This window comes from Diaphorina citri, unplaced genomic scaffold (genome assembly GCF_000475195.1).
Source record: "Diaphorina citri unplaced genomic scaffold, Diaci psyllid genome assembly version 1.1 scaffold1643, whole genome shotgun sequence".
Classification (NCBI taxonomy): Eukaryota; Metazoa; Arthropoda; class Insecta; order Hemiptera; family Psyllidae; genus Diaphorina; species Diaphorina citri.
The window spans coordinates 45,802-70,145 of NW_007379069.1; the positions used below are offsets into that span (position 1 = coordinate 45,802).

Consider the following 24,344-nt stretch of genomic DNA (forward strand, 5'->3'; position numbering starts at 1 on the left):
CATTAAAAGGAATAAAGGGAGAACGGGCTCTAGTCTTGATTTTAAATCATTACATGAAAGTAAAATCAAAAATCAAATCAATAATAATAATAATAATAATAATAATAATAATAATAATAATAATAATAATAATAATAATAATAATAATAATAATAATAATAATAATAATAATAATAATAATAATAATAATAATAATAATAATAATAATAATAATAATAATAATAATAATAATAATAATAATAATAATAATAATAATAATAATAATAATAATAATAATAATAATAATAATAATAATAATAATAATAATAATAATAATAATAATAATAATAATAATAATAATAATAATAATAATAATAATAATAATAATAATAATAATAATAATAATAATAATAATAATAAACTGAATATTAAACAAATTAGGTGGGTACATAGGTATTCTTCAACCACGATCGAATAAACTACGGGCTAAAAAATTCCCGGAGGGACGGACCCAGCATGTAAAACCCAGTTGAAATTAAGTTCAATAATTGGTGCTTCATCTCTTCTTTTCTTCTCTCTCTCTCTCTCTCTCTCTCTCTCTCTCTCTCTCAACAATTTCGTATTGGTTTTTAATAGGTTTTCTCATTTTCAACTTTCCGCAAATTCTACAACCTTTCTAAAAAAGGAAATCGGTATGCACGTGTCTAATATATTATGTTGTGAGGAGTAATTTATTTGCAGTGCATTAAAATTTGGATTAGATTGTCCGAGAATCTTTTTCGTCCATGTTTTCTAACATACTACACTCAACTTACTTCGCTTAATACTTCCCACTTGCAATACCTACCTCAGAAGTACACGTTTATAATATGTCCAGTTAATTGCCTTGTTAAAATCTTTTAGCGTAATATGTACGAAGTTTAGTGTTGGGAACAATCGATTATTTCACATAATCGATTATCAATAATCGATTATAAAAAATAATCGATTAATCGATTATTAATCGATGAAGTTAAGGAGCAAGCATTAGAATCATAATACTCTATCAATAGTGCTTGGCTAATACTATCAACAGTGCTTGGCTAATACTATCAAAGGAGCAAGCATTAGAATCATAATACTCTATCAATAGTGCTTGGCTAATACTATCAACAGTGCTTGGCTAATACTATCATCATAATACTATCAACAGTGCTTGGCTAATACTATCAGTGCTTATACATATAAGAAGGACCGAAGGATAAGAAGAACCCTACTTGGGTCCTTTTTGAGTCAAACGACTCCTCTAAAGCGGAATGTTGTTGAGAATCAGTTCGGAAAAGAATAATCTTGATATCTCCATTTTAAGTATATTAGTATAATAGTCATCAGCTCCCATGGCGCCTTGCACGTGAGAGACCCGGGGTTGATTACCGGCGAGGTCAAAAAACACCAAAGTTTTGATATAATAACACAAAGAAAAGGTAGTTATTTATTTATTTATCTCCATTATTCATCAAGTTACCTACACGAGTTCTTGTAAAATTCTCCAAATGCCTACTTTTCAATGGAAATCAAAAACTTCAAAACTCAATTTTCGGCTCGAGTCCCTTCTTAAAATGAAACCTCTTAATTTGTAAAATCCTAGATATATATAACAGACTCTATACTATATTTATATCTACATATCAACTTATCCCGACACGTGCTTATACATATAAGAAGGACCGAAGGATAAGAAGAACCCTACTTGGGTCCTTTTTGAGTCAAACGACTCCTCTAAAGCGGAATGTTGTTGAGAATCAGTTCGAAAAAGAATAATCTTGATATCTCCATTATATGTATAATAGTCATCAGCTCCCATGGCGCAGTGGTCACTGTGCTCGCCTTGCACGTGAGAGACCCGGGGTTGATATAATAACACAAAGAAAAGGTAGTTATTTATTTATTTATCTCCATTATTCATCAAGTTACCTACACGAGTTCTTGTAAAATTCTCCAAATGCCTACTTTTCAATGGAAATCAAAAACTTCAAAACTCAATTTTCGGCTCGAGTCCCTTCTTAAAATGAAACCTCTTAATTTGTAAAATCCTAGATATATATAACAGACTCTATACTATATTTATATCTACATATCAACTTATCCCGACACGGCGATATTACAATTTACATTCGAATTAGGTATTACATATACCTAGTTCTAAGTAGGCGGTACCTAGTTGACTTAACTTAAGTCTGGTTATTCACATCTTAGGAAACACTCTGTCTTAATACAAGGAGGTATTTATGGTTTATTTGTTCTTTGGTTTACCTACTGCTATTCTGAATAAAACTATGCACTGAATTAGTGATACTACCGGGTGTTTTCATTCGTCCCGACACGGCGATATTACAATTTACATTCGAATTAGATATTACATATACCTAGTTCTAAGTAGGCAGTACCTAGTTGACTTGACTTAAGTCTGGTTATTCACATCTTAGGAAACACTCTGTCTTAATACAAGGAGGTAATTATGGTTTATTTGTTCTTTGGTTTACCTACTGCTATTCTGAATAAAACTATGCACTGAATTAGTGATACTACCGGGTGTTTTCATTCGAAACACTCTGTATGTAGTTAGTACCTATATTAATATTGTGCGAGTAGGTTCGTAGATTATGTGTGAATTGAGCAGAGTCCTTTAACAACATTGAATAAATTAATAGAATAAACCTTTGAAAGTAGCAAAATAATTTATTGCAACATAGTGCATTTGACATGTCCATCGTAGTTAGTACCTATATTAATATTGTGCGAGTAGGTTCGTAGATTATGTGTGAATTGAGCAGATTCCTTTAACAACATTGAATAAATTAATAGAATAAACCTTTGAAAGTAGCAAAATAATTTATTGCAACATAGTGCATTTGACATGTCCACTTTATTAGTGTACTATGTGGAGAATGCACTATGTTATATTGTGCTAGTTAGTTGAGGAAGGAAGTTAATATTTTACCCATTTATTTTGAAAAGCATACCCACTTGAACTTTTTTCCTTAAAAATATCAATAAATAAACTGATTTATTTTACAAAAAAAAAAAAAAAAAAAAAAAAAAAAAAATGGGGGGGGGGGGGGGGGGGGGGGGGAAAAAAAAGTTGTGTTTAAAATTTTAAATAAAATTTTAAAGCTCAAGAATATATCATAAAGGAGAAGAAAAAGCAGATCATAAATAATAAATGATGATGTTAAAACAATAAGCGAAACAAATCTGATTAATTAAAATTTCAAAACTAAACAACTTGAGAAAAGAGATTTAAAATTCGAATAAAACGCAACGCAACAAACATTGTTTGTTAACCCGTGATGAGATGAAGTAAAATCTAATGAATGTAGTCATGTGAAAACTTGGGAAATTCAGTAATAACACATCTGGTAAAGCAGAAACAAATAGCGTAAAGTCGTCTACAATCAAATTTGGATTAAATGTTTGGTTTGAAGTTTATAACCAGGAATTATGTGGATGGAAAAATTAAGATGGTATTACTAGGTCTTAAAGCATGTCTGATTTTTTTCAAATAGCACAAAAGTAGGATCCAATAAATCCGATTCAAACACGGAGCCATAAAAAAAACTGGGTTTCAAATATGTTAGTGAAGACCGAGAGACCGGGTTAAATTTGACAAGCACAAAGCCCCTGCCTGGCAGCATCCAAGCGCTAGTCAAAATTCCAAGAGGTTGTTTATTCGCTTAGACTTTACGCTATTTGTTTCTGCTTTACCAGATGTGTTATTACTGAATTTCCCAAGTTTTCACATGACTACATTCATTAGATTTTACTTCATCTCATCACGGGTTAACAAACAATGTTTGTTGCGTTGCGTTTTATTCGAATTTTAAATCTCTTTTCTCAAGTTGTTTAGTTTTGAAATTTTAATTAATCAGATTTGTTTCGCTTATTGTTTTAACATCATCATTTATTATTTATGATCTGCTTTTTCTTCTCCTTTATGATATATTCTTGAGCTTTAAACCTACTCGTTCTTTATCTTTCTGACTTTTCAATTCATTTCAATGTACCTACTTACCTTCCAACACTGTACGGTCTCGTACTTTTGTTCACTTTTTGAGTTTTCTAATTCTTTAATTTTTGCTCAATCTCAGTCTGCAGTTCAAATTTTAAGCCTTTCTAAATATTACTCTAAGTATGAAAGGCACCAATTTCTTCAGACATTTCGACCATGGAATGAGAAAGGGGCGTAAGTAACAAAAAATGGATTTCGGTTTTATTCCATAAAACAACTTGTTCAAGTGGTTTCTTTGGTATCACAAACAGGCGTAACTGAAATCCATCCCTTTGTAGAGATATCGATATTTTACTCTGAGTCGCAAGTGATGTTTTCTGATTTTTCTATTTTTTAGTCCGTCCTTCCTTTATTATTACAATAGTAATAAAAAGGTATAAGGGACGGACTATTGTATTCGCTTCGGTGTCGTCTGTGTGTGTCTGTCTATCTGTCTGTCACTCTGTCCCCATAGAAGGACTTATCCAAACCTAGTCGACCTATATATCAAATTAAAATCTGTCTGTCACTCTGTCCCCATAGAAGGACTTATCCAAACCTAGTCGACCTATATATCAAATTAAAGGTCTTTTTACCAGGAACACGAAAATGGTGGTGCAAATTTTGTTCAGAGAACAATAAAGCCAAAAATCCAAAAAAAAAACTGGTTTTGGGGGGATTTTTATCACATTTTCTCACACAAATGAGCTCTGATCTTGAAATTTGTCGCGACGACCTATGAACTCAAAGCGAGAAAGTTTTAGATAACACTTCAGTCGATCATTTAAGACCGGTTTAAGCGTCACCTATGTTAAGCTACGCCGAGCAAAGCCAATAAATGGATGGGTGACTTAAAGTTAATTGAGTAATTGTGGGATTTTTTTTTCACATTTTCTCACACAAATGAGCTCCGATCGAACCTTATATTGGAAATAAAGGGAGAACGGGGCTCTAGTCTTGATTTTAAATCATTACATGAAAGTAAAATCGAAAAATCAAATCAAGAATGATAATAAACTGAATAAATAAGGTAGGTACATAGGTACTGATTTTCTTCACGATCACGATCGAATAAACTACGGGCTAAAGAATTCCCGGAGGGACGGACCCAGCTTGTTATTACTATTGTAATAATAAAGGAAGGACGGACTAAAAAGGATAAAATACCAGTGAAAGACCTTTGTCCCAATCAGATAAAGTACGAAAGAAGTCAATATATAGAAAAAATAAAAAACGTCGAAGAAGAAAGAAATCTCATTCCATGGTCGATTTGATGAATCTTGGTCATATATGTATGTATACCTGCTGACTTTGGACTTCTAAATTTATGTCGTCAACCAGTAGGTTTTTTTTTTTTTTTTTTAATATAATGATACCTACATGGCCCATTTATCCATACATTTTTCCGAACTATATTTTCTTGCAAAATTATATTAAATTATCTTTTTGTTTTTCCATATACGCTAGTTTACTCTCAATATATACAGCCCCGTTGTGTAACTACTCACTGACTGACCTGACTCACTCACTCACTCATACTAATCTAATCCACTTCTAGCATGAGCTAGAATGATGCGGTTTTCATCATTGGATTCCTTATTTTTGTGCAATACTGTGAAAAATCGGAAACTCCCGAAATTCCAAACGGTTCTCCCAGAGATATTGACGTTTTATTAGTTCCCACACCCATCATTGAAGAGTCACGGGTAACCTACGTTGGCGCGCCATGCAAAACTTTTCCATTTGTTACGTTGTTTTTAGATTTTGTTTTTTCATCTCTCATTTAATCGTCTCCGGTACAAAGAGAACGGATTCTTTCATAGACGATTCTTCGAGTCGAATATTTTGGAAAAGAATCGAATCCGTGGTGTTCGATATCAGAAGAGTCGAAATATCCGCATCGCCTATTTCCTTATCGTTATATATTTCTCTCGCTTTGAGTTTTCATTTTCTCGAGACAAGACTCAGGGACGATATTAGCTTTCAGGGGCGAAGCCAAGGGAGCGCGAAGCGCGACCTCATGCACATCTGCGAAGCCCCGGGAGCGCGCAGCGCGACCGTAAACAAGGGAGCGCGAAGCGCGACCCCACGCACAACGCCGCGAAGCCCCGGGAGCGCGCAGCGCGACCGTAAACAAGGGAGCGCGAAGCGCGACCCCATGCACAACCCCGCGAAGCCCCGGGAGCGCGCAGCGCGACCGTATACGCAACTCCGCGTAGCGAACACGCGAAGCCCCCGGGGGGTGGAGGGGGGCGAAGCCCCCCTCCCGAGCACGAAGTGCGAGTTATCTCGTATACAGTCCACAGGAAGTGTAAGGGCTGTGCTACTTATATTATGCCCTGTTTTTCACTAATTCTTCCTATCGTATTTACTTTAGCATTATAATTATCGTACTTACTCCTTTCATTCTTTGTTCAGAATTAGTGTGATGTTTGAATTCTTCTCGTTTCATATTTTATTTCTCATCTTACCTTACGTTATCCTTTATAATACTACACACACAGATTTAACTTATTAACCAAGAGGCTTGCTTCTCTTCGTGCGGAGATCTTCAGGAAATTTTTAGGAAAGCATAATCTTTGAGATGACGCTGTTCTTAAAGTTGTCGACTTAAATAACAATCAAGTAGACTCTTCAAGGTACAAAGGAGAAAACGAAACTTTCATAGAAAACAAATAACAAACGCGTTATTTAGAATTAAAAAAAGAAGATTCTCAATATGGTACTTACGTCATCGAGCGGACATCCGGAGGCTATGATCTGTGTCTGGGATTGCACTAGGAGGAGTCGTAACAGTTTGTCCTTCATTTCAGCCAGGATACAAGGTCGTGTTCGAAAGATCTTGATGCGCAAGGTAGCTACTGTGGTGAGTTCGCCTAGAATATCGCCTACTGTAGTAGCTGGGTTCTCTGATATCTTACTTATGCTGATAGGCTTCCAGTTCTTGATGCCAACATAACCTGGGTGAGGAGAAAGAAGAAGACTTAGTGAGATTTTTGTTTTGGGATAGATGGAAACTTTAATGTATTCACATACACTCCAAGAGCGGGATAGTTACCGTAAATTTTGATCTCAAGGATTTTTTTTTTTTTTTAATATTTGTTAATTTTCTATAGGTAGGTATACCATTTACAAGGCAACAGCTTAATTCACTTGCACTACTATGTTTTTCCTACTAGGCACTTTATCACTTGCGTGTTGTTCGCGCCGCATTTTATTATCATTTTATGACATTATTTAAACTATCATTTACATTTTTGAACTTACCTTTGGCAGAGTAGAAGTTTTCTTTGGAGTATCCCAGTCTCTGTAATGCTACAGGTACCAGATCCTGGAAGTTGGTGTTGGTGGGAGTTATCACATAGGTATCTGTCTCTAAGATAGCCTTACGAGAGTTCTTAGCGGACTTCCAGTGGTGAACAGAATAGACTGCCTCCACTACACAATGAACTGGTAATGATTTTCCTGGCACTGAAATCAGATAAACGGAGATTTAGTTAGAAATTGTAGAAAATGAAGTAGGTAAAATTTAAAAATCAGAGGGGGAGGAACTGTCTTGGAAGGAAAAAAACTTTGCAATAGCTATCAAGACATAATATGTCTGACAGAGAAAAACTTTAGACCGATAGGGGCTATTCGTAGTCTAACTCATAAAGAGGTACCGTTATGTTGACATCAAAATATTTTCGATATGCAAAATACAAAGTTGCTTTCTCTAGACGACAAATAAAGTAAAAGTACCTATTGCTTTCTGCTGGATTCATTTATCGCATACATATCGCATTCATTACTCAAACCCAAGTCATTTTTCATGCATATCTAAACGATGAAAAAATGTATTTTTTATCTGCGACAAAGTTTCGTTTACATTATTATAACTTTATTATCTCTGGAAACAGTTTGTGAACAAAAAAGTAAGAAAATAATAACAGGAGATACATTTCATTCTTTTCTGAATTTTTTGCAGTCGATCAGTGGCGGAAAAGAGAAATTTCACTACAAAGAAAACCAAGTTGACAATTGAATTATCTATATAAATAAAATTGTAGATTTGTCTGTACATTGCTTAGAATCGTGAAATTTTTAGTTGTGTGTGTGGTGGGTGGGTGTGTGTGTGGTGGTTGTGTGTGATGGGTGTGTGTGTGTGTGGTGGGTGTGGGTGGGTGTGTGATGAGTGTGGTATGTGTGTGGTGGGATGGGTGGGATGGGTGTGGTGTGATGGGATGTGTGTGATGGGTGTGGTGTGTGTGGGGGGTGTGTTTGTGTATGTGTGGTGGTCCCGTACAAAGGACGGGTCAACCACTAGTGTAAGAATAATATTATTATCATAGATTTAGGTGGTCATATTAACTAAAGAATGAACAGATCATGAATAATTAGTTACAGCAAAAATAAGAGAAAAGGAAACGTGAAGAGAGGATGATAATGAAACTAATTATTTATTATTTGAGTTAGGAGCAAGAGATTGAAATGGGTTGATTGGTCATGTTGCATTTCTTACCTTTTTTATGATAATTAAGATTTCAGTAATTTTTCAACGTTTTTCCTGCACAAACCGATCTACCATGCATGTTTTCAATGTATGTTAGTGTGAGACATTACGCCACTAGTCATAGGTATTATAAATACAAACCTTTTCATTGTAGGTTTGAGTGACAGAAAGTTGTGTTATCTATACTCGAGGTAAACTTTATTATTCTGATATTAAATAACGCGAATATTTTTCATTATTGTTATTTGTAGTGTTCTGCTACTCTTCATTTGCAAATAAAAATTAGGAAGGTTGATTCTAGGATACCAGAGGTGACATAAAGTTGTAGGTATTCAGTATTTCAATCGTTAATTGAGTGGTTACTTTCTGGTGCTGGTTGTATAATGATAATAATTATAAGATTTACTAGTGGTTGACCCGTCCTTTGTACGGGATCAGCGTGGCATAAGAGTCGTAATTTTGAGGTGCTGCCATTTTGAATCGGGATGGAATTTCTATTCCAATTCTTGCTTATTTATACTCATATATTGTTTTGAAAAAGGTCAACCATTCTTTAAATGGCTGCATCCGAATTCCGCAATATCCATGAAAAATAGTTTTTGTGGAATTCGGATGTCATTGTAATGAAAAAACGATGTATTCTGTATGCTGTATGTAACTTGAAAATTCTTTATTTATTTAAACGAAAAACACTTATACGAGAAGCGAAAACATACCTATTAAAAGTATAGGTACCTACGATCACACAGACAAATACGAAAAAAATTACATTGATATTGCTAGAAATTTGAAAGACATCTATATACATAAGCAAGCATTGAGGCCACTGAAATAGAAATAAATCATACTAGGTAGGTATCTTCTACTCTAGGTACCTGTTTGTTGATTTTTTTTTATTTTTTTTTTTTTTAATTCGGATGTATACCCAAGGGTTATTTTGCGGAATTCGTGGGAGGTAACGAATTCTCTCCCGTGGACCTTTTTTTGCCCGAGTTCTCTCCTTTACGAGTTCTCTCCCGCAACGAATTCTCTCCATTTTGTGAAAAGGTTCATTACGAATTCTCTCCCCTTTACCTACTTATACCTACTCTACCTGAACAAAAATTGGGTCGGGAGAGAACTCGGTGACGTCCCTCTTTATTACGTAAGACGTACCTGCGTACCTATACTTAGGTACCTTCTTTCCTATGTATTTCCATACATGTGAATAATTGCATTCATATACCTACCTACATTCGTCTTAGCTTGACAAAAGAGTTTGAGTGAGGTCTACAGTTCACAGAACTACTAGTAGGTATTATCATTTCAGATCAGACATGTATCCTGTGGGGGAAGACATGCTCTGGTACAGGAAGTTGCTGGGTGTATGATGCTGCACAGACCAGAATTTTCCTCAACTACACCACTATGTGTAAGTATCAATGTTAGGCTCAATCCCCGAATTCGCTCAATGAGCGAAAAAATAGCTCACTCCGCGGAGTAAAAAATTCAAAATGCTCAATCCCCAAAATTCAAAATTGAGCAACTCTAAATAGCTCTTATTAGAGGTATTTTTCCCCAGCCTACCTGGTTTCTCCAGTACGCAAGTAGTACATCTTTAGTACGCAAGTACCTAGTAGGTAAACATCAGACGTGTAATACCCGATTTATTTTATTATTATTATTATTTATTTATTTTCAGGCCTGATTATCTTATCTAACGTATTTGAAATAGCTGTGTGGTACTATGCAAAGGATATTCAAATCTTTGACGAAGAAGTGGGTAAAGATAGGAAGAAGACTAAGAAACAGAAAGAAGACATCTCAAACAAAGAACAGGAATGTGTGAAAAAATCCGATTATAATCCAGTGAATCAGAATCCCGCATAAAACCAAAATGTGCAAATAGCAGAGCGGCATGCGGCATGATGTCAAATTGTCAACAGATCCTAAGTTGTTGGCGTTCACATTACAACTCGTGAATCATGACCAGAGACTACCAAATAGAGTCAATTGTTTTTGCCAATATATGGCCCTAAAAAATATCTATATATACAGGGTGGTCCAGAATTATAGGGACAACGGCCTACAGTAGATATATGGGATCATTTCCAACAATAATCATTCCCATATGCTTTGTGTCATATCCCATTTCTTCGTTCTAGTAATTTCTTACTTCCTACCTTCCTTTTCCTCTTTTTCCCACCTTCCTTTATCACATTATCCATTTTGCGTTCTTCTTGCTTGTTCGAGTCACATTTTTATCAAACACTTTTATCTCTTCGGTATTTATTTCCATTCCATATCTTCTTTTCTTCTGACTTGTTGATGGTTAAGTCCATCGAATACATTCAACGGTATAGACATCCGGGGTTTATTATCTACCTAGGGCACTAATACTGATCAGATATACCACCTCATATGCTCAAGCCAGTTTTGAAACTGCCTTCCTGTTGCTGTTGACCCGTCTCTTAATGGAATAACGTAGGCCTCAATATTTTTATTATTTTCTGTACAACTATGTTCGGTTTAGATATAGACAGATATCTGTCCATTTTTTTTGCATTATAATAAATTATTTTCATTTGAGCTACGCCTATTGAATAATTTATTGAAAGTACCTAATCTTTATCTGATTATCTCATGTGCAATGTGCTATTATAAAATTTTATAACGTTTTAATTTTCAATTTGAAATGTTCTTCTTATGGGTGGTCCCTCGTGCGACCAATTACTTCTGAATATAAATGTTTGAACATTAGTTTGGGCTGTGTTGAATTTTTTCTTGTGCTTTTGTATCTGTTTGATTTTTTTTTCTTATGTTTCTTTGCACTATGTACGAGTAATGATGAAATTATTCTGACGAATCATTTCTCAGCGTGTGTTACATAATAGTATTATTATTTCGCTCAGTTGTACGATAACATGCTACTGAAGAATATTCTGAATACAAAAAGAAATAAAAATTAATTGCACCAAGAAAAACGTTAGTGGACAAAGTGGTCTCAAATGAGAGATATCCTTCCAATACGGTAGAAGAATATGTTCGTACTCGTAAAAATACTGAAGACAGAGAGAGTGACCATCTAATTTGCGTTAATTAAGCAAGGATAGATAGCTTAGGTATACGATAGATTCCATAATGCAACATGGAATCTTCCTCACAAAAGAGGAATTTTAATTGTGTTAAGCATAAATGCTTGTCACAAATGTCGTTCCCTGCTTAATACACTACGCTAAATTTAATGGCTTGACTTGGACTCGAACCACCAACCTCCAGATCCGAAGTCCACCGCGCTAACCACTACACCACTGAGGTTGGTATTTAATGGCTTGACTTGGACTCGAACCACCAACCTCCAGATCCGAAGTCCACCGCGCTAACAAAAGAGTATAAAATAATAACTAAAAAATGTACAGATAATGAGCATCATTGGACAAAAGTAAAATGGAAGCTAATTCCATTATTGGCAGAAGAAAATCATAGAAGATGGGGAACAAGTATAAGTATTGATATTTTATGGGCCTTCTGAATAACTGTGAGGGAATAATTGCAAAATAAACAGATTTTGTGATACATGCTATTCGTAAAGCTTTCTGTAGCACGAATAGTTACTAAATTACCACAGTCTTTGACAGTATTTAATATTAGTAAGAGGTATAACAGATAGGATTCGTAGCAGGTACACCCCTTATAATTTATGTATTCGCTGAAGTGGAGATTTGCTTTAACTCGTAACGGTTACGATTTGTCTTATTATCATAATAATTATTCTAGTTTGCTGCACTTCTTGCATTCTTGTCTTCACTTTGGCAGGAAAAGTGTGAGAAGTTCCATTTACATTTTTGATCTGGATTAACCCCTGCTATCACAATGTTCGCTTTCCAATCTTATCAATTTTAGATGGCCACTTCTTTTCGTTTCCATTGTTTAAAATGGCATCAATTACACTGTCTGTTTAGGTTAGGATTAGATAATGATGTACAACTTTTCACTGCGTTACATTGTGTTTAGACGCTAAGATAATAAAATTAATCCTCTCTTTGTTCAATATCCCTAGCTTCTTTAGATCATATTTAGTATGTTCTTATAATATAAGATTCTTTTGAGTCCTTTACTACCACAACCTATCATAACATAGTTATCCTTGAAAACACTATGCGTGGTTGCGTGGGTCTTAGAAGTCAGCATTTTCTAGTTGTTGTTTATCTGTTCTTGTTTATCTCTTCGCTTGTTTCTTTGATAAATTTATCATTTTATTCGATTGGCAATTTGCTCCATATTATGCATATAAGTTGGAAAAGAATTTAAACCGAGTATATCTCTTCTGGGTGAACCTTCTGCTAACAAAGTTCTTTCATGTGTTTCGTCAGAGGAATCTTGTATCATGCTTTTATTATTTTTGATCATGGGATTTAGGAGACTACCGTCTGTCAGTACCGTCCCTGTGATCCCCTCTTGATTTAGGTGTATTGAACTGATCACAGGAAATCCCATGGGTTAATAACACTTTCATGGGTATAACATTATTCTTGCATATTTTTAACATCGATATTGAATGTATATATTTTTCTTGGCACATGTTTTCATTCTTCTCCATTTGGTTTTTGTATGCAATCTATGCACTATGCAGAGATATACATAATTGTTTTTGTTGATGGACGTTGAGATTATGGAAATGATTGGTTTATGAAGGACCTCTAATATCTTTGAGTTGTAATAAAAACTTCAAAGGTGTACGAATTCATTGATATTATGATTAGAAATAAAACAGTCAGTAACGAGTCAATAATAAGATGTTTCGGTCTCATTTTTTGCGAATTTTCAAGGTCGGATGTGTTTGGATTTCTAGCACTGATCAGAAAATATCGATTAGATCAAATCGCAAACAGAAGTAAATTAAATCTTGCGTAGCCGCGTCTGTATTCTGCTTCTTTATGGACAGTAAAATGTGTGGGTTCTATACTGACAGGGAAATCGATTTCATCTCATCGTCAAAGATCTCTTACATGTCAATCAACTAAATGGAGGAAGTATCATTGTTTGTTATCATTAACTCAGGATCGATTAATAAATAATTTACTTCGGTATCAGTTAATTGTTCGTAGTGCCAATTAATGTACTGATAAGGCTTAATGTTGATTATAATTATCTCTACAATGTTATTAAGTTATTATCATCAATATGAAATACTATTTACATATCAGCATATTCTCGAGACAGACTGGCTACCGTAACAGTTTACAAAGACCCTTGCTTCCTCTATTCGCTCATAAATAGTAAGAAGTTATCTCCTTGGTTTTTTCGCGAGTCTCTCCTCAAAGCAGAAAAGTTAGTAGAATCATTTGACATCATCCGCTTCAGTTATTAATTGTTATCTTTGATTTTGAAAATCAGTCGTTATTTATTTTCAACTGGGGCCGTGAATTTTTTATTATTCTTAAACATTTAGTCTTGTTTTGGAACTTATTTTTTATGTTCTTCCGTTATGGACGATATATCAACATACATAGTATTTATAGGTTCTCTTATATCTTGATCATCGCCCAACAAAGCATGAGTTTGCATATGATTTTCTTCACTCCTTGTTACACACCTCTCTGGCATATGATATTCTATTGTAGGCAAAATGGCATGTTGAGAATGGGTCGCGTAACACATGTTTTCATAACATCTTGTCTAGTATATAGGTATAATTTTTCTAACATTTGTTTCAAAGTTTCAACCATATGGCCTGACAGGGCCTCCTGAGTTTTTGCATTCTCATTAGATTTAAATAAAAGGGAAATATGGACGGGTCATGTATGTATATATTTATGTACCTATGTCTGTCCGAATTATTTAGAGAAAACTATGATAGATATCAAAAAAGTGTAAGCGAAGACCCCCAGTAAAATTGTCGTATCTAAACAAAAAAAATATCAGACCTTTAATTTCCAACCGTTCCCGAGATATGGGCCTTTTTTGAAGGCCAAAATGTCCCATAAGAAATACACAGGGAGTAGAGACGCGAGGACAGGAATCTTTTTCCTCCCGCAGCTTCATTTTTAGTCCGTCCTTCCTTTATTATTACAATAGTAATAACAAGCTGGGCCCGTGCCTCCGGGAATTTTTTAGCCCCTAGTTTATTCGATCGTGATTAGAGAAAATCAGTACCTATTTACCTACCTAATTTGTTTAATATTCAGTTTATTATTATTCTTCATTAGATTTTTCGATTTTACTTTCATGTAAAGATTTAAAATCAAGACTAGAGCCCGTTCTCCCTTTATTCCCAATATACCTAAGGTTTAAGTCACCCATCCATTTATTGGCCTTCCTCGGCGTAGCTTAACATGGGTGACGCTAAAACCGGTCTTAAAATAACGACTGAAGTGTTATCTAAAACTTTCTCGCTTTGAGTTCATAGGTCGTCGCGACAAATTTTAAGATCAGAGCTCAAAAAATCCCCCAAAAACCGGCTTTATGGTTTTTTGGACAAAATTTGGACCACCCTTTTCGTGTTCCTGGTAAAAATACCTTTAATTTGATATACCTATAGGTCGACTAGGTTTGGATAAGTCCTTCTATGGCTATGGGGACAGAGTGACAGAATGACAGAGTGACAGACAGACAGACGACACCGAAGCGAATACAATAGTCCGTCCCTTATACCTTTTTAGTCCGTCCTTCCTTTAGTATTACAACAGTAATAACAAGCTGGGTCCGTCCCTCCGGGAATTTTTTAGCCCGCAGTTTATTCGATCGTGATTAGAGTCTGTCTGTCTGTTCCCATAGAAGGACTTATCCAAACCTGGTCGACCTATATATCAAATTAAAGGTCTTTTTACCAGGATCACGAACCCATAGAAGGCCTTATCCAAACCTAGTCGACCTATATATCAAATTAAAGGTCTTTTTACCAGGAACACGAAAATGGTGGTGCAAATTTTGTCCAGAAAACCATAAAGCCAAAAAAAAAACAAAAAAACTGATTTTTGGGGGGATTTTTTTCAAATTTTCTCACACAAATGAGCTCTGATCTCGAAATTTGTCGCGACGACCTATGAACTCAAAGCGAGAAAGTTTTAGATAACACTTCAGTCGTTAATTTAAGACCGGTTTTAGCGTTACCTATGTTAAGCTACGCCGAGGAAGGCCAATAAATGGATGGGTGACTTAAACATTATATTGGGAATAAAGGGAGAACGGGCTCTAGTCTTGATTTTAAATCATTACATGAAAGTAAAATCAAAAAATCAAATCAAGAATAATAATAAACTAAATATTAAATAAAATAGGTAGGTACATAAATACTGATTTTCTTTAACCAAGATCAAAAAATTCCCGGAGGGACGGGCCCCGCTTGTTATTACTATTGTAATAATAAAGGAAGGACGGACTAAAAAGGTATAAGGGACGGACTATTGTATTCGCTTCGGTGTCGTCTGTCTGTCACTCTGTCATTCTGTCACTCTGTCCCCATAGAAGGCCTTATCCAAACCTAGTCGACCTATATATCAAATTAAAGGTCTTTTTACCAGGAACACGAAAATGGTGGTGCAAATTTTGTCCAGAGAACCATAAAGCCAAAAAAATTGGTTTTTGGGGGATTTTTTTTTCACATTTTCTCACACAAATGATCTTGAAATTTGTCGCGACGACCTATGAACTCAAAGGTCTCAAAGCGAGAAAGTTTTAGATAACACTTCAGTCGTTATTTTAAGACCGGTTTTAGCGTCACCTATGTTAAGCTACGCCAAGCAAGGCCAATAAATGGATGGGTGACTTAAACATTATATTGGAAATAAAGGGAGAACGGGCTCTAGTCTTGATTTTAAATCATTACATGAAAGTAAAATCAAAAAATCAAATCAAGAATGATAATAAACTGAATATTAAACAAATTAGATAGGTACATAGGTACTGATTTTCTCTAATCACGATCGAATAAACTACGGGCTAAAAAAATCCCGGAGGGACGGACCCAGCTTGTTCATGTACGTATAAGTACAACCATTGACCAGTTTGTCAATAAAATTACATACCATAAACTTTATACGCCCGAATCACCCCACCTAAACGGTACGGGGGGGGGGGAAGAAAATATTAGACTAAAAGAAGTAAAAAAAAAACACATAATTTTACAGCATTATTAGATGAAATATTAATGGCACTTACGATGCAAATCAAACAAACTAAGAGGAGCTTCATGGTTTTCAATCAACGAGATCGAAAAATTCCCCAAAAACGGACACTATAATATCAGAAGGTCCGATTCCGAAAGCTCGTTCCTAAAAATGAAACGATTTGTTCAACCGAAGGAACTTCAAATGCGTTTTGTTACCAAAATCACTATCATTCAATACAGGACGCACCGTGTTACACTGAGGAAAAGTATCACTGTAGAAAAAGCAGGCAGATTTACTATTTGTCTTACCATTACACATACAAGTACATCGGATTTGTACAGGGTTACCCTTTTACTTTTCAGTCAGGTAAGTAAATCAGCCACGTGCCACGATAGAATGATCCGTGATACTTACCAGGGTTTTTCCGGAAAGATCGAAATTCTCTGGGTACTCGTAGTTCAGAAATCTCTTTGATTTCCTCCAAACCTTAATAACATGACACTTTATGTTTCGCACTTCTCCATAGACGACGTAGAATTACAGAAGAAGACATTGCATTTTTTGCTATTACGAGTATTACAACATTACGTGGTGATGTCAAAATATTTTCAGTAGGTACATATGCAAAGTACCTAGTGCTTTCAAGACAAGATTTGATATTGTAATAAGTAAATGTGATGAATGGAAATGTCTTATTATAGGAGATACTTATTAGTATCACTCTCATTTTTATTTTCAGCCAATATAGGCATGGTTGGTTCCCAAATCACTACCCCAAGTTTACCACCCGCCAGGACCCAGTGCTGACTGTTAAAGAGTGTCTATAAGCACACATGATGTGCATTCACTACTCCTACCCTACCTTGATTACTCTTTTTCAACCAGCCCAGGTGGTCCAGGCAGAACGGTAAACCCTGGTAGTGATTCAGTGGTTCCTAAACATGGTATTCATTCAAACAGGTCGATGGGCCAAGTTCTCTTAAGTCTTCTGTTGTTTGTCGCCGGTTTGTTGAGGTCTCGGATCAGATGGTTTGCATGATTCGGAATTCGTTTTTAGTCCGTCCTCCCTTTATTATTACAATAGTAATAAAAAGGTATAAGGGACGGACTATTGTATTCGCTTCGGTGTCCCCATAGAAGGACTTATCCAAACCTGGTCGACCTATATGTCAAATTAAAGGTCTTTTTACCAGGATCACGAAAATGGTGGTGCGAATTTTGTCCAGAAAACCATAAAGAAAAAAAAAAAAAAACTCAAAGCGAGAAAGTTCTAGATAACACTTCAGTCGATCATTTAAGACCGGTTTTAGCGTCATCTATGTTAAGCTACTCCGAGCAAGGCCAATAAATGGATGGGTGACCTAAAGGAATAAAGGAGAACGGGCTATAGTCTTGATTTTAGATCATTACATGAAAGTAAAATCAAATCAATAATAATAATGAACTGGATATTAAGTAAATTAGGTAGATACATAGGTACTGATTCTCTTTAACCACGATCGAATAAAATACGGGCTAAAAAATTCCCGGAGGGACGGACCCAGCTTGTTGGTATTTTTGTGGTCGAGATTTATGACATCAGCTACAAAAGGTATTTTCAAGTCTTCATGGATGGTCCTGTTAGATACGTAGAATGGTGCACCAAGCATACTTCTGAGCACTTTGGACTGGAACCGCTGGATGATATTGATATTTGATGGTTTCACACAGCCCCACAGCTCAATGCCATACGTCCAGACCGGTTTGAGAACCATTTTGTACAGGAGGATCTTGTTTTGGATGGAGACTTTAGATTTTGGCCCCATGAGCCGGAACATCTTACTGTGCTTCAGTTTGAGCTTCGTGGCATAAAAAAAGACCCCGCCAAGTTGTTCCTCCCAAAATAAATCAAGTGCCCACAAAAAATAAACATAACTTCATCCCACCCCAAAAAAGTTTAGAAATCTATTTTGCACCCCGCCTTTTATTCACTTCATAATTTGTGTGCTCCTCCTTCACGTAGTACCTACCTTTCTTTCCCCTCATTGCACTCCTCTTTCCTCTGATTACTTCTGCTTCACTGCATTGGCGGCGTGCCACCTACTCTCTTTCCCCTCATTGCACTCCTCTTTCCTCTAATATCACTTCTGCTCACTGCATTGGCGGCGTGCCATCGATTTAATGTTTAAAGCATTGCACTCCGCCAATGCAGTGAAGCAGAAGTGATATTAGAGGAAAGAAGAGTGCAATGAGGGGAAAGAAAGGTAGGTACTACGTGAAGGAGGAGCACACAAGTGGGGGGGGGAGCACACAAGGAGGAGCACACAAGGAGGAGCATTATGAAGTGGGGGGGGGTACAAATAAAAGGCGGGGTACAAAACTGGGATGCCAGTTTTGAGCACTTGATTTATTTTGGGGAGGAACGACTTGGCAGGGTCTTTTTCATGCCACGAAGTGGTATTTTTTGTGGGGGTATGGCTTTAGTTCCAGGAACAAGACCACAACTCCTCATGATGACTATGACTCAGTGGTACCAACCACGCACGACATTGCTTACAATCCGTCGCGTAAATTAGCCTGTCCATAGAATACAGCTTTACAATGAAAATAAGTCTTTTCCTTTTTTTGTAAACATAATATTTTTTTATTATTATTATCATTATTAAATGGTATAAAATAGAACACTTTAGTGAAAATATGATTATAATTTATAATTATAATAAATACAGACTAGGGAAGAGTGTCGTTTAAAATAGGGGGGGGGGGGGGAACAAACGGCCAAATTCACCCACTTCCTTTCTCTTCCTGCCATAAGTGTCGTTTAAAGGGGGGGGGGGGGGGTAACCAATCGTCAAAATTCACCTACTTCTTTTCACTCACTCCTAGACAACGGTTAAATTAAATTGAGAAAATGTCCACTCAAAATTACCTAGGTGAGTTTAAATAAATTAGAAATAAATTAACTAGGACTTGCCCGAATCTTCTTTCAAAGACACAGTCAGATTCACTACAGGTTTATGATTTATATTACTATCCCTATCCACAGTAAAGAACCCTACCCTCTCAAACTGAAACCTATCATAGGGTTTAACCCCTACGAATCCAGAGTCTGCATAACCAATGCTTACCTTGAGTGAGTCAGGGTTAATATCAGATAGATAACCCTCCGGGACTTGATAAGTATCCTCGGGATTCTTATGTAGGAAGAGCGTGCTGTATAGCCTCACTTCAATAGAGATGGGCCGCGCTACCCAGTGAATGAAAGCCTTAGGTTTATTGTCCACATCAACAGGGGTTGCTTTGACATCAATACTTGTGATAGCACCATTACACTTTGTATTGACTTTATCCACTTCTAGTACAAGTCCTGCATATCTTAATCCTACCCCTTGTCCTGGCGCTAATCGTCTGTAGCCTTTCTCTTGTATTACCTTGAAATCTGACTTCTCAATATAAATAGTTCGATCAAACTGAATATCATGCGATCCTTTCGTCGCATCGTTGGGAAAATCAGGCACAGTGAACTTTGTGTCAACGTTAAGCTGATCAAAGTTAACAATATGAAGAGGCAATGGATCTATAACAACCATAACGCGAGGGGCTGTATCATTGAGTACTTCTCTCACCACTGCCTCTAGCATATTAGGTGATACCACAGCCTGGGCTCCAGTCACACCCATACGCGCACAGAACTTGTTTATCGCCTCTGGTGGAAAGCCACGCCTCCTCAATGCTGTCAGGGTGAATAGGCGAGGATCATCCCAGTCATTCACTATATTCTCTTCTATCAACTTGGCAATCTTCCTCTTGGACACGACAGTATAGTTGACATTAAGTCTACCGTACTCCCACTGCACTGGGCAGTAGATGTCTAGCGCGTTGCATAACCAATAATAAGATGAGCGTCGTGACTGGAATTCCTTAGTACACAGGGAGTGAGTAATGTGCTCAATACTATCGCATAGACAGTGTGTATAGTCATAGGTGGGATAGATACACCAGGAGTCTCCTGTACGATGATGAGGTAAGAACTTTATCCTGTATGCCACAGGATCTTGCTTTCCCTCCTCCAGTGTTATCTTCATGCGGAGTGTTGCTTCTCCTTCGTCAATCAAACCATTCTTCATGGCTTCAAATAGTTTGACATTTTCTTCAACAGGTCGCTCGCGCCAGGGGGAGGGAAGGGGGTTGAATCCTTTCATTTCATCTGACTTCTGATGGCAGACATACGCCAAACCTTTTTTAATCAACTTCACAGCCCATTCATACAGCTGATGGAAATAATCCGAGGAGTGTGTGATCTGATAAGGTTTGTAACCTAGCCACTGAACCATGTCCTTGATCCCTGTGAAGAATTTCTCCTCTTCTTTCTCTGGATTGGTATCATCATATCTGAGGAAGCAGATACCATTGTGAGCCGCTGCATAACCAAAGTTAATGTTAATAGCCTTGGCATGTCCAATATGCAGGATTCCATTGGGTTCAGGTGGGAATCGCGTGCGTACTTTACCTCCAGTGTATTTGATATGTTCCCGAAGTAAATCATGTGTCTGTTCTGTCACCACATAGCCATCAGATTTGAAGTTTTCTCCCGGTTTATGAAACGGTAGCTTTTTCATTAGATCTCCTATATTGACATTCTCCTCCACAAACTCAAATCCATTCTCTTGTGTCTCATTAGACTTTGGCTTGGATTTCTTCTCATTCACTTTGACCTTAGGGACAGGTGCTAGGTCAGCTTCTGTCTTGGGTCCCAGGAGATTCAATACTTGGACATCCACTTCACTCTTGATATACTTTCCATCTGCCCACTTCAATAGGGTCCGCACCTCTTGCATGACAAGTCCTAGGTTGTAGCGGTATCGTTTATCCAAGAGCTCTGCCTTGTGTTTCTCCACAACTTTACTCACTGTCTCCTCTATATCTTCACTGGTTACTATCACCCCCACACCACAAGAAGCCTCCAACTCCTTCTCATTCACTGCATTCACATGAGATAGAACATATTCGAGTGCCGCATCTACACGCAGTGTACTATCCAGGGCTTTAGATACAATATACTTGACAAGTAGAGGAAGATGTATACTAGATTGTGATTTAATCTTGGAAGCAAGGTGATACAGGAGACTGCCACAGTCCTGGAGACTATGTGGGGAAATCTTGGATGCCTCCTCTATCGCTTGCTTGAGATAGGTGGAGAGTGTTTCGTTCTTGAGTGTCTCCTTGGCTTTTTTCTCGTTAAGTCCAACGCTAAGGAAAGCGGAAATCATAGAATCAGCTATCTCCGTCATGATGTTAGAGACTACCTGGAATTCAGAGAGCAAACCACATCACAAACCTTGAATTTTTTTCTTTTGTATGGGTTATATGTAGAAAAAATATAAATCTTATCTTAATAAACTAGTGGTTCTGTGAACTGTAGACCTCACTCAGATTCCTTTGCCTAAGCTAAGACTTTAACAATAACGTCCTCTCATATCGACAATTGTTGTTTAACTTGGTACCTATTTGAATTTTGGAAAAATTTAGGATTTAGAAAAATGTCCTGCTTTGAAAAAATGTCTTCTGGGTAATCCTACGTATGAATGGGTAAACCTACGTAATACATAATTATGTATTAAAACAGAAATAAAACTATCTACACGTCTTATGTAGGTACGTACTTATATCTGAAAAAAAAAAAAAAAAAAAAAAAAAAAAAAAAAAAAAGAGGTGACACTATTATAAAACCTGGCAATCACTCTAAAAATAAAATTAAAGAATTTTTGATTTGAACCTTTTAAACGAAACAAAAGATTTACCTTTGGTTCATTTTGAACCTTTTGACAGAACAATAGATTGTCAAGGGGTTTACCATCTTGACTCCCAGGCATATGAATAGGTATGTATTGATATGCGTGGCAACTGTATTGGGGGATCGTAAAGCTTTGAAAGATCGTAACGGGGGCCCCTTTCAACTTTGGGGCCCCAAATTTCAAGGATCGACGTGCCTTGATTCAAGGAACATATACAGGGTGGTTCGTGATTTGCGAACCACGCTTATATCTCAGAAACGGCTGGGAATTAAGGAATGAAATAAACGGCATCTACGGTGAAATAGACCTTTTGTTGTCCTCTTTTCAAGAGAAAACGGATTGACACATTTTGATGAATTTTTTTTGTGGTTGTTGATAACAGTACTGTGGGTGACATAGACTACTTCAAATTTTTATATTCCATCCTGATTCAAAATGGCGGCGCTTCAAAATCATGCCTCTTACGCCGCACTGATCCCATACAAAGGAAGGGTCAACCACTAGTACATCATATACATACATAGGTTAAAGAAGAAAAGTTTCACTGTCAAACGAATAAATCTACAGGGTGCGCCAGAAAAACACTGACAAGGGCTCAGGGTAGGTAGATCTCATCACTTCCAACAAGGTTCTGTGGGTCATTTTCTCAACTTCGGCTTCGTTCCGAGAAATGTAAAAAAAAAAAAAAAAAAAAAAAAAAAAAAAACAAACCTTGTGTGAATTTTTAGGTCTTATGTTTTTTATTTTTATTTAAAAAAAAAAAAAAAAAAAAAAATGCAGACCTTGTGTCAAGTTTTAGGTCATATGTTTTTCATTTTAATTGATAAACTCTTTTTGTTAAAACCACGAGCCAAAGCACAAAATTTTGATCTTAATAGACCTGATCTCCGATTTCAAAAGTTCAGGTTTAATGTGTTTTTTCAAGCTCGAAAAAGATTTACCTTGTTATGTCCGATTTTTACATTATGAAACACACGGTTTTTGTCCAAAGAAATTTTGGAGCAGAGGTCTCCATTTTTCAGGAAAACTTGCGCTTTAATCAAGGATCAGAATGAGACCTCATTTCCAAAGAAAATGTAAACAGCATCGCCAGAGGCTGGCGGAAAAAGTTTCATTTCAACTAATCAGATTCCTCTGATCAGAGTTGAAATAAAACTTTTTCCGCCAGCCTAGTTATCTTAGTTGGTAGTGCGTCTGCCTTGTAAGCGCTAGGCCGCTGGTTTGATTCCTGCCCGGGGCGGATTTTATCCTGATGGGATAATGTTCGTTAGGCTGGCGGAACAGCTGGCTTTCTCCTATCCTGTCTTCCTTCTCTCTTCAATTTTGGGACAGTAAAATTAAATTGGCCAGTAACTTAACTTATTGGAGGAAATCAAGGTTGTCTTTCTCCTATCCTGTCTTCATTCCTTCCTTCCTTGTTTGTTTTTTGTTTTTTTTTTTTTTTTTTTTTTTTTTTTTTTTTTTTTTTTTTTTTTTTTTTTTTCTTCCTTGTTTGTTTTTTGTTTTGTTTTTTTTTTTTTTCTTTCTTTCTTTTTTTTTTTCATCAACTTAGTTCCTAGTTAGCTTGGTTGGTAACGAGTATACCTTTTAACCGCTAGGTTGCGGGTTTGATTCCCACTCAAGGCGGATTTTATCCTGAAGAAGGACATGTTTAGGGGAGTCATGGATATTATCATGGTAATTTCTACTAATTCCCATCTTTGATTTAATGATTTTTTTTTTTTGAGGGGTGATAGAGAGAACTGTAACAAAACTTCTAGTAAGGATAAAATATGCCCCAAGCGGGAATCAAAGCATCGTCCTATCTGAACAACCCACGACTGTTTGAACTTTTTCATTAGACTGGAATCCTACATACCTAAAAATTGAATTTTACACCATTCCCATAATTTTTAAGTATTAAATTATGAAAAAAGTAATTATGGCTATCCATAAAATATTTTTAAATGATAAAATTTTGTAAAAAAAAAAAAAAAAAATGG

General features: G+C 36.3%; 3 protein-coding genes across 3 annotated transcripts in view; 1 reads left to right on the plus strand and 2 right to left on the minus strand.

Annotated features, from left to right (window-relative positions):
• The window catches only part of LOC103516689, a 19,507-nt gene extending 11,713 nt beyond the window's left edge, over positions 1–7,794 (minus strand). The window contains exons 1-3 of the mRNA XM_017447160.2: positions 7,782–7,794; positions 7,274–7,477; positions 6,737–6,966 (exon numbers count right to left, since the gene is read on the minus strand). Coding sequence (XP_017302649.1) covers positions 6,737–6,966; positions 7,274–7,477; positions 7,782–7,794 — 447 coding nt within the window. The remainder of the gene's footprint in view (positions 1–6,736; positions 6,967–7,273; positions 7,478–7,781) is intronic.
• A 1,954-nt stretch (positions 7,795–9,748) lies between these two features.
• On the plus strand, positions 9,749–10,564 carry LOC103516685. The gene is made up of 2 exons (XM_026829009.1): positions 9,749–9,909; positions 10,180–10,564. The coding sequence occupies exons 1-2, from the start codon at positions 9,906–9,908 to the stop codon at positions 10,365–10,367; spliced, it is 192 nt and encodes a 63-aa protein (XP_026684810.1). The 5' UTR covers positions 9,749–9,905; the 3' UTR covers positions 10,368–10,564.
• Positions 10,565–19,397: 8,833 nt separating this feature from the next.
• Positions 19,398–21,875, minus strand: LOC103516686 (probable glutamine--tRNA ligase; the record flags this gene model as incomplete). The annotated part of the gene is given in 1 exon segment (XM_026829010.1): positions 19,398–21,875. A coding segment is annotated over 1 exon segment (2,328 nt). The 3' UTR covers positions 19,398–19,530.
• Positions 21,876–24,344: the final 2,469 nt, after the last annotated feature.